The sequence below is a fragment of the Trichomonas vaginalis genome, chromosome I, assembly GCF_026262505.1.
Source record: "Trichomonas vaginalis G3 chromosome I, whole genome shotgun sequence".
Lineage (NCBI taxonomy): Eukaryota > Parabasalia > Trichomonadida > Trichomonadidae > Trichomonas > Trichomonas vaginalis.
The window spans coordinates 17,508,631-17,520,130 of NC_067203.1; the positions used below are offsets into that span (position 1 = coordinate 17,508,631).

Sequence of the window (11,500 nt, forward strand, 5' to 3'; positions counted from 1 at the left end):
TATCCATTGAATAAAACACTTTCGAGTGTTGTACATAGATAAAAAACTTCTTTATTTAATGTAATATTTGAATTAAAGATTATAGATTTAATTTGAGATTGGTAGAAACAAGATGAGTTAAGAGAAACTAATGATGCAGGAAAAATCAATTCTTCTGAAAGACTTGAGTGAGAAAATGCGAAATCTTCAATATTTACTAAACTATCGCCGAAATCAATTCTATCTAAAAGTGGACAATATGCAAAAGCGTTGAATTCTATATTTTTAACATGTATTAATTTGACTTTTTTTATGTTTTTCGAAGATCGAAAACATCCTGATGGAATTGTTTCTATTTTAGGAGGAATAGTTATTTCTGTTAATGAATCACATTCACTAAATGCTATTTGACCAATTGACTCCAATGAATAAGGAAGATTTATTGAAGATAAACTTGAACAAGAATAAAAAAACAGCTGATTCTAAATTCTTGATTGTTTCTGGAATATTTATTGTTGATAAACTTGTACATGAATAAAAAGATCCTGGACCTATATATTTGATTGTATTTGGAAGATTAATTGTTGTTAGTGATGAACAACTTGAAAAAGCTGTAGAATTTATTGTTTCAAGAGAATTTGACATAATTATTTCAGAAAGTGAAATACATTGTTCAAATCCACTTTCTTCTATTGTTTTTATATTCTTTAAATCGATTTTTTGGAGTTTTGTGCAATTAAAAAAGCAAAGTTTAGAAATCTTTGTTAAAGTTGAAGGAATATCAATTTTTGTTAATGAAACGCAGTTGCAAAAAGCTCCCTTGTCGATTGTTTGTGTAAAATCTGGGATGTTGATGGTTTGTAAATTAATTGTTCCATTAAATGCGTAAGAACCGATTTTTAATGTTTGTGATGTTAATTGGAAGTTTACTGTTATGAGATTGGAAAGTCCTGCAAATGATTTGTCTCCAATTTGGGTGATGTCTCCTGTTATTGTTGCTTTTTTGAGGTTTGTTGGCAGTTCATCGAACCCTGTGAAGATTCCATCGCCACTGATAGTAGCTTCTGTTTTGTCATCATTAAATGTAACTGTGGTGGTAGCAAGAAGACAAAAAACAAAAGACATTTGTAGTAAAATTTTGAAAAATCAAATGAATTATCAATTATTTTTTGTAAACGATTCAACAATAACCGCCCCGATCATTTACCATAAAAATTGAGATATCACTTTGAATATACGATTTTTCAAATATCATCACATATATAGTTATAGAATAAAATATTTCAAATTTTATATTTAGTGATCAACAATCTATAAGGAAATGTATTGTTTATGTTTATTCAGTCTATCCATTAACAGTGTACATATGTTAATGCATAACTAACAAAGATTAACTGGATAAAATCGCACTTTTTCGACGAAAATGAAGGAAATATGTGTCTTGTATTGCTCTGCAGTTTTTTAATGTGTAGTAGATGTATATGATGTTGTGCTTTATAGTAAAAGTGAATTCATATGTTGCTCAACTTAGTTTACTTTAAATAAAATTAATTTTGCATTGTTTTAATGATAATGTCTGCAGATATATCAAGCTGTTATTATTCATGAAACTTGAATCAACAGATTGCTAACTTGTTTTATGCCTGACGATTGATATAATTATCGATGAAATCATCTGGTTCTGATAAAGGAAACTCAATGCTATGCAATAATTTATAAGTCATTGTTGAAGAATTCATTTGGAATTTTTAAACATTTTGAAATGAAATTTTATAGATATATTTTCATAAAACATATAACAATGAGATTATTTTTAATCTAAATTTCGATTTTAAAATTTTTCGGATTTTTTGTAAAGTAACGGTTTTTCTCAAACGAATCAGTTCATGAATCTGAATTACGAATACATTGCTGCTCATCTAAGTGATTATATTCAAAACGAAAACTTTTTTGATACATTCGATATCAGAGATATCAAAAGAATCATGAAATATTCACGTTTGACTGTAGATGAGTACGTTACTCTTCTTAAACAGTCTTCATCAACTGTCAATGCCAAAGAATTATATATCAGTACACGAAAAGCAAATGTTACTATCCAAAACTTCGAAGAAGTTGTTTCAATTCTTAACTTCGTCAAAAAGTACATGAAATTCCATATATTTGATGGAATCATTGATTTCATCAATGAAAACGACAAACATATGCGTGATTCTAAAGAAGAAATCAAACAACCTCAAACAGAAATAAAAACATTACAGAATCAAATACAAAATTCTGCCAAAGAAACTACAGTCACTCGAACTAATGAAGATCACAACTACTCTAGTGAATTTTTAACCAAAATCTCATCACTTAAAGAAACCAATGATTTTGATCGTGTTTACCAATTCTTTGAAGAACTTTCTTCTCAAGGAAATCGTGAAATTATTTCAAAGGCTTGTGAAGAAGGACTTTGGAAGAAGACAACAGATTATGGAAAGAATGTACTTCATATTGCAAGTGAAAAAGGAAATCTTAATCTTGTCAAATCACTTATTGAATGTGGCTGTGATAAAGAAACAAAGAATCAAAATGAATATACTCCACTCATTTCTGCATCAGAAAATGGTCATCTTGAAGTTGTTGAATATCTTATCTCAGTTGGAGCTGATAAAGATGCAAAGAATAAATTTGGATATACTCCACTCATTTCTGCATCAAAGAATGGTCATCTTGAAGTTGTTAAATATCTTATCTCAGTTGATGCTGATAAAGAAACAAAGAATAAAGATGGATCTACTCCACTCATTAAAGCATCACAATATGGTCATCTTGAAGTTGTTAAATATCTTATCTCAGTTGATGCTGATAAAGAAGCAAAGGATGTAAATGGATCTACTCCACTCATTTTTGCATCAATTAATGGTCATCTTGAAGTTGTTAAATATCTTATCTCAGTTGATGCTGATAAAGAAGCAAAGGATAAATTTGGATATACTCCACTCATTTTTGCATCACAAAAAGGTCATCTTGAAGTTGTTAAATATCTTATCTCAGTTGATGCTGATAAAGAAGCAAAGAATAAATTTGGATATACTCCACTCATTTCTGCATCAAAGAATGGTCATCTTGAAGTTGTTAAATATCTTATCTCAGTTGATGCTGATAAAGAAGCAAAGGATAATTTTGGATCTACTCCACTCTTTTCTGCATCAGAAAATGGTCATCTTGAAGTTGTTAAATATCTTATCTCAGTTGATGCTGATAAAGAAGCAAAGGATGTAAATGGATCTACTCCACTCATTTTTGCATCAATTAATGGTCATCTTGAAGTTGTTAAATATCTTATCTCAGTTGATGCTGATAAAGAAGCAAAGGATAAATTTGGATATACTCCACTCATTAAAGCATCAGAATATGGTCATCTTGAAGTTGTTAAATATCTTATCTCAGTTGGAGCTGATAAAGAAACAAAGAATAAAGATGGATCTACTCCACTCATTTATGCATCACAATATGGTCATCTTGAAGTTGTTAAATATCTTATCTCAGTTGGAGCTGATAAAGAAACAAAGAATAAAGATGGATCTACTCCACTCATTTATGCATCACAAAAAGGTCATCTTGAAGTTGTTAAATATCTTATCTCAGTTGATGCTGATAAAGAAGCAAAGGATAAATTTGGATATACTCCACTCATTTTTGCATCACAAAAAGGTCATCTTGAAGTTGTTAAATATCTTATCTCAGTTGATGCTGATAAAGAAGCAAAGAATAAATTTGGATATACTCCACTCATTAAAGCATCAGAATATGGTCATCTTGAAGTTGTTAAATATCTTATCTCTATTGGAGCTAATAAAGAAGCAAAGAATAATAATGGAAAGACTGCTCTTGATGTTGCAACTGGTTCTGTGAAAAAATACTTTTTGGATGACAAAACAGAATAGAGAATAATTATAGACAATGATAATATCTATTGAAGTTCAATTATATGTCTTAAAAATAATCAATATCCATTTGAGATTTGTGTTAAACATACCCTTTGTTCCCTTGAATTCCGGCACTTTTTTCTCTTAAAAAAATTGACTTGTGCTTATTTAAAAGAGTTAAATGATTGATTTTCACTATCGAAACTATTAATTTTTTACAATGGTAAAATATTATGTCAAGTATAAATATTATTGAAAGCTTTCGAGTTATGTGCTTAATATTTAAGGCTCCATGGGCAACAAATTTTGTGAGTTCTAAAATTCCTTTTTTCCAATGATTCATTTTATAACTTAAACGTGTCAGTCTCTCTGAATACAAACTTCGATAGATAATTTTCACTAAAAATCTTCTTAATCTAATATATACACTCTCTGATTAATTGAATGTAAAACTCAGAGGAATTTCCTATAACAATTCGAAACTTAAAACATAATTATGATGCTTTTATCAAATCAAAGAGTTTATTTCAAGTTTTCTGGGAAATTCTTTGGTAATTCACTCGCTGCGCATGCAATTACTGTATCATCGTTTGGTTTGCAGTCCTGAATGAATGTTATTGTTGCAAATTCGTCAATAACTTCTGTAGGATATGCAGGACCTTCTTCACGATACTTTTCCATCAATGGAATATGATCATTCTGGAAACAAACAGTCTTCTTTGGATCATTCATAATCCAGCGTGGGAAGAAAATTGTACCATGGAAGAGTTTATCGCCAAGATTGACAATTAAACTTACATCTGTGCCTGTTGGTTCTGTCCAAGAGATTTTGTAAATACTTTGGCCAACTCTTGCGATAAAAACGCGCTGATCCTTAACCCAGCGATTGCCAACAATGCCACTATGAATTCTGTAATCCATTGTTTTATCATTTTTAATGTAAATTTCATAATTCCAGCCATTATCATATGTGTATACGAGATGCTTGCCTATGAAGCCACTGAGATCATGCTTATCAAAGGATGTCATGTGAAAGTGAATTGAAAACGAATACGATTCTCAAAGTGATATTTTGAGAAGAATTAACCTCGGTACTATTCAAATTATTTTCGGTTGTTGATTCAATCAACGAATATTCGTTCATTCAATAGTTGGATTTTATAAATAACTTGCAGAAGATTAAAATTTTCAAAGTTCTCAATTTTGAAACCCCAAAAAATTTTGAGGATCGAAATTTTCCCAAACTCTAACATCTGTTTCGGCAACCAAATCTCTCATATGCATATACACTTTTAGTTTGCTTTCAAAGTAGATTCGTCTATTTGTCCTTATTATTGAAATTTCATAAAATGCAAACAATTAAACAATTCCGACCAAAGAAGTATAGTTGTTTTTCTTGCAAAATTCTATTGCATGGAATGCAATCGATGAATTCATTAATTTTTTTCAAATTTAATTATTTTTATCACAAACTGACTAGTTTTATAATACTTGAATTCATTCATTGGATTTCGATTAAAATGTGACGTATTCTTTGATTCTATTTTGATTGAAATCTATAAAATATAACTTATATTTAGAGAACTTTTCCAAGCTTGATGCATTAATTCGTTATTTTTGATTGAGGTAATGATTTTCTCAGTAATCATTCATGATACCATAACATCATCTTTAAAAGTTATCTTTGATATAAAAATAATTCAAATAAAAAAAATATAACTTTTACTTATTAGGTCGTTTCCAAGCATTTGGCTTATGACTTTGTTGACTAGAATTAACACTTAGGCCAGAGAACATCGATGATGGTTTCTTTTGCTGAGGTTGTTGTTGTGGAGGTGCTTGTTCAATAACAAATTCTTCATTACTATCATTTTGAGGAACTTGTTGTTGTTGTTGAACTTGTTGTTGTTGCTGAACAACTCTTTGTTGTTGAGAAGCAGCAGCCAATGCCTGTGCAGCTGATTGAGGAGCAGCTTTAGGAAGTACTTGAGGTCTCTGTACATTTTGCTGTTGTTGTCTTCCCTGAATATTCTGTTGCTGTGTTCCAAAAATGTCAGCTGTTGAATCATCATCAATTGAAGGAGTTTTCGGTTGAGGAGCAGTTGCTTTTTGTAGCATTTCTCTTGCAGACATTTCCGGCTGCTGTTGGTCCTTTGATCCCCATTTAACTGGCTTCTTTGTTCCTCCTTCCGCCAGTTTTCTATCTCTCTTTACTTTCTCAATAACATTTGTTATAGAGTTGCACAATCTCATTTGAACTTGCACGTCAATCTGGTTGTTCGCCAACAACAAAGATGCGAGAGGAATGACTTGTTTAAGTCCTGCATCTATTGTTGCCCTCAGTTTCTCAAGAATCTCTGCCATTGGGTCAGCCAAATCAACAGTTGTTGGCCTTTTAACAACAGCTTCAGAAAGTTTTGGCAAAATGGTCGATGCAAACCAATCTTGGTCTACTTTATCAACAGCGAAAGTCAAACATTGTATGCAAGCAATGATTGACTGTACATCTGATGAATTAGAAATGAATTCGCCCAATTTCGGAAGCAGATTCGTTTGAATTGTCGAATTAGAAAGATGAGAAATCAAAAGAGGCATTTTGTTGATTGCTTCAAGCATAAGTTTGCGAACACCACTCTGCAGGGCACTCATGTATATAGGATATACAACATCGTATGTTTTGTCATTGGAAATCTTTGAAAAAATGTCTTCAATGACAGAAAAAACCGAAACTAAAACTTCCGGAGGATTTGTGCAAGTAAGAGCAGGTCCTAGAGGGATAATGACTTCGTTATAGAAGTCCGATGGGTCCATGGTCATTGCTACTTTGACAGTGAGTGGAATAAGGATTGGTCCGTACTTGATTTCATCTTGAACTTCTTTTATGAACAAAGGAGCGAATTTGTAGCGAAGCATACGTCCAGAAAATAAGTGTAATGCATTGGGAAGGTTCTTATAGAACTGGAATCTGTCTGCTTGGTCTTTTGTAATAATTAGATCGAGATACTTGAAAATTCTTGATTCCATTGATAGGAATGCGTTGCATTTAGCAATGGTTGAAAAGTCTGGACGTTGGTTTGGATCAATGTTTAAGCATTGTAGTAATAAATCTTTTAATTCTGCAGGAGTGTTAGGAGGAATCTGCATTGGTGCGGTTTGAGCTTGCGCAACAAGATCTTGAGAGTTTGATGGACTGAAAGCAATCCTTTTAAGTAGCATTGAGATAAGTAAGCTGCCATATGAAAAAACATCTGATGTAGTAGTAATTTGTTTGTTTCCAACAAGTTCTGGTGAACAAAATGAAATGCTTGGTTGTGTTGGTAAGTTAGCAAATGCTCCGATTCTGCTTCCTACAAGTCCTTGTTCATTTATAATCGGAGATGCAAAATTAAATTGGCAAAATTTGACATCAAATGATTTGGTAAGGACTACTGTTGATTGTGAAAGACCTAGATATGAAATCTTGGCTCCTGTATGTAAAAATTCGAAAGTTTCAGCGAGTTGTAGAGCAATATATTGAACTTCATCCATTGAAAAGTTTGCTTCATATTGGAAAGAATACTGTACGGGTTCTGCTGCAAAGGCAAGCTGTGATATATTTTCATTAAATTCGAAAATCTTTAAGATATGAGGATGCATCAGTCGCCGCATTTGTTGTATAGAGTCCATACAAGATTTTAGATAGTTTTCTCGATCTGCTTTCTTTGAAACAGATTTCTTTAATTTATCTTGATCAATCACCCATAATGATACTTTTTCTCCCGTTTCTTTTTTGTTGGCAGAGTGTACATTCCAAAAGTCTAATGTAAATAAAGGATTTATGTTTTCATAGTTGTCAGAGATTCCATTACCCATTTTTCGATTTTTTTTTAGATCAAAAAATTTAAAATCGCTTTCAGCGTAATATTTAGCATGTATCTATCCAGTTTTATATAAATATTTAAAAATCAAGCTCATCAATCAATAAATTTAGAACAAGTCTGTTATGGTGCAATTGAATTTTGTTATTCTTTTAAAAGTTTATATCTATGAAATAAAAAATTACAAAATGTAAGTATAACTTAAGGAAATAAAGAGATTTTTAAAAATTTATATCAGAATCTACCAAATAAAAACATTTCAGTAATTCGCAATTAATCAGATAAGGATCAATAAATAGTGCATTCATACAGTGATCTTTGATATCGCTTATTTTTTGACTTTTTATCAAATTTTCGGATAATAAACCAAAAATATAATACAGAATTGGATCAATTGATTCGGTTGAGTGATTGTGTTAACGTACGGTAGCCATGTCTTATAATTTCGAAAGTATATATAATTAAATATCGAACGCAAAGATCATTGGCAAAATTCGAGTGACAAACATTCATGGCAAACGCGTGTGATTTCGGGTACTTCACTGTATCCAGATATTTGAAGTCTGGCTCAGAACTTCAGAGTACTTCACCCAAAAATGTTTTGTTTTTCTCAATTTTCATATATTTGAGGGAAACTAAAATCCGTCTTAATAAAATTGAGAGATGTGTTATTAAAATCATATGAAATTTAGATATAAATCAAAATTAAATTTAGAAAATTTTGAAAAAAATAAAATGAGAGAATGTCTATTTCGAAAAAAATAATCGTCTTTCGGTCTATTTCGAAAATAATCGTTCCGATCACGACGATAGACATTAAAATGCATAATTCTCCACCATAGAGTTATTTTAGATCCTTGGCTTTTTAGGCGCTACTAAAGCATACTATTTGCAATCTATTTATATAATAAAAATACTATGTTATGCTTTTTTATGAGATTAATTAGAAGATTGCAAGACAAATTATGATATTTCTCACTATTTTCACATATGATCAGATAGCCTAATACTAATACTAACGTTTTGTAACTGTTCTATTGTGTTAATACATAAAAAGTATTATGCTTATTTAATTCTAAAAAAAAATATTGTGTTTATAAGATAACAATATATTATTTGTGCTAACATATACGAGGATATAACAATAACGCTGTTGTTTAGCCCAAATATATTGTATTTAATATAAAAAATATTATCAATTATTATTTGTGTTTGCAACGAGGCCTTTAATAAATACATAGTTTAAGGTGATGATTCACAATAATAAAATGTGATAATTCTCTTAATTTTTTTTATTATTATGAAATATTTAGCATATCATTAATATAATGGATGATCTGAATTGTATTAAGGAAATCTAAATCTATTCAATGATTAAAATTCGATATAAATCGAGTTAAATCGCAATTGCATAAATTGATTAAGATATTAGGTAGATAGCTGTGGTACATCATTTAAATAGTAATGTTTATGAGTGTGTATATGCACAATTTGTGAAAAAACAGTTTTTTGTCTCATATTTCAAAAAAATATCAATAAATCGATTATTAGACAGAATGCTTCACCAGTAATGATTGCGTTACGTTATAAATTAACAATTTTGGCCAATCATTCATCTAAAATTGTCAAGAATTTAAAATTTGAATAAAGTTGTTGATTTTATAAGAGATATATATGAGAATTTATCTTTAAAATTAGTCACTTGCTATGATATATAAGTGGTTTATCTTAAAAGGTAATATCTATCAAAATTGATTACAAATTTTTGAGAAAAATCATAAATTTTCGCAGAAATAACATTAGATACAAATATTAAACTTGATCTACTTACTCAAAAATTCCAAAATAATTTTAGATTTATGATTTTCAAAGATTTTTTAACAATTTTTCAATTTCTTTTTTATTTTTTGAAAAAAATTTGGAAATTTCACATCATTAAATCACGTTTTTACTATTTCACTAGTTATTTTTACGTTAAGTTGTAATGAATTTACTTATTTTTAAGTGAAAATATAAAATAATGTCAATATTTTAAAAATAATGAGGAATTAGCAAGAATGATCAATGTAACTCTTTCATATATCATCAATTACTACTTGTTCTTTTCATTTATAGTGAATGAATATGGTTGAATGCTGCTAACGTATTCATTAACAGCTAAAGTTGAGAACGGGAACATCAAATACTGATTCGAAACAGATTACATTGATGAACTCGTCTCTATTTAATCATTCAAATTCATATTTCTCGATTATTATTACAAACTCTCTCAAATTAAGCAAATTATACATCATTTTATCAACATTACAATTGCAATCTACATTCAATACGAAATTCAAACGAAATTCTCCATTATTACAATATTTTGATTCATAAATTAACGAAAATGAAATCTTTTATAAATTTCGAATAACCAAACAACGTATAACTCAAATGTACAATCAATAAATGAATTTCAAAGTTTTTTACAGATTCAAAATATCTTTTTAAAATATTCTCATTATCAGCTTCCTTTATGCTCGCATTACACTACAGATATATTTTGTCAGGCAACTACTTTAGTAAGTCTCCAAACAATCATCAATACATATCATATATAATGAAATTATGATTTTATATAAGAACTTGAACACTTTCTTTACTATATATTTACCTCGGCCTAGACGAGTTATGATCTATGCATATATTCATTCACTTCAAAATGCAATCTTTAATAATTTCGCCCTCTATCGTCGTGATCGGGACGATTATTTTCGAAATAGACCGAAAGACGATTATTTTTTTCGAAATAGACATTCTCCCAAAATAAAATTCCAAAATAATGTGCAATATAATATGTATCAATTATGAAAGTGATATTCATCATATCCAAAGTCATTTTTTCTTATATCAGATTTTCTCAGATCCGTGTTTTGGAACTTTTATCGCTTTGGGAGGGCGCTTTGCGCCCTCCCAAAGCGAAAGAATCCAAAATAACCCGATTTTAAATTTTGAGATCGAAATCTCTAATTTTTCCCATATAATAACATACTTTTTAATAAAAAAATGTATAGTACCAACTTTGCGGATCTTCGATCCGCAAAGTTGGTACCTAAAGCGTTATAGACTAACCCATGAATGGAAAATTCAAATTTTCAATTTTTAAAATATCATACATCAAATAGTAAAGTTAGTATATATCATGTTTAAAACCATAATATCGTCAAAATCGAAAATTTTAAAAACAAATAATATTTAATTTTCACAAAAGATTGGTATATAAGCAATCTATTGGTATATCTTTACTTCTTATTAGATTCTCGTCCTAACTATATGCAGCAATCATGTAGGACCGGAGCCTTAATTATAAGTCATGAAAACTCTTATTGATGGATATATTCAATTTTAATTAATGAACTCGTCTAATGTTATATGAGGGATGATAAAATGCATCAGAATGAGGCTTTGTCTGAACATTAACTTCACAAATATATGATGAAAAGTGAGAAAGTTTTTGAATAGAAGATGTATTTGTAACATTATTTGTTGTAACTGCTCCTTTTGTTTTATCAATTCTGTCACAGAAAGAATCTTTAACTGTAATTGAACCAGGACCATATTGATAAAATTCTACTCCTGACCCTGTGCTTCCAAGAAATGAACAGTTTTCAATAAGAACAGTTGAATAATATGAACGCAATGTTCCATAATTAGATTCTTTTTGTTCATTATTCAAAACATTACAAAAAATTAAATTAAAGTTACCACCAC

At 29.7% G+C, this 11,500-nt stretch overlaps 4 protein-coding genes across 4 annotated transcripts; 1 reads left to right on the plus strand and 3 right to left on the minus strand.

Annotated features, from left to right (window-relative positions):
• Nucleotides 1-375: 375 nt before the first annotated feature.
• On the minus strand, nucleotides 376-1,108 carry TVAGG3_1002460 (antigen BSP-related family; the record flags this gene model as incomplete). Its single annotated transcript, XM_001313249.2, has 1 exon — nucleotides 376-1,104. One exon carries the CDS (start codon nucleotides 1,102-1,104, stop codon nucleotides 376-378), a length of 729 nt encoding a protein of 242 aa, XP_001313250.1.
• Nucleotides 1,109-1,865: 757 nt separating this feature from the next.
• On the plus strand, nucleotides 1,866-4,186 carry TVAGG3_1002470 (Ankyrin repeat family; the record flags this gene model as incomplete). The annotated part of the gene is made up of 1 exon (XM_001313250.1): nucleotides 1,866-3,911. One exon carries the CDS (start codon nucleotides 1,866-1,868, stop codon nucleotides 3,909-3,911), a length of 2,046 nt encoding a protein of 681 aa, XP_001313251.1.
• A 227-nt stretch (nucleotides 4,187-4,413) lies between these two features.
• On the minus strand, nucleotides 4,414-4,939 carry TVAGG3_1002480 (phenolic acid decarboxylase (PAD) family; the record flags this gene model as incomplete). The annotated part of the gene is made up of 1 exon (XM_001313251.1): nucleotides 4,416-4,922. One exon carries the CDS (start codon nucleotides 4,920-4,922, stop codon nucleotides 4,416-4,418), a length of 507 nt encoding a protein of 168 aa, XP_001313252.1.
• A 673-nt stretch (nucleotides 4,940-5,612) lies between these two features.
• TVAGG3_1002490 (SCY1-related S/T protein kinase-like family) lies at nucleotides 5,613-7,813 on the minus strand (the record flags this gene model as incomplete). Its single annotated transcript, XM_001313252.1, has 1 exon — nucleotides 5,616-7,745. The coding sequence occupies one exon, from the start codon at nucleotides 7,743-7,745 to the stop codon at nucleotides 5,616-5,618; it is 2,130 nt and encodes a 709-aa protein (XP_001313253.1).
• Nucleotides 7,814-11,500: the final 3,687 nt, after the last annotated feature.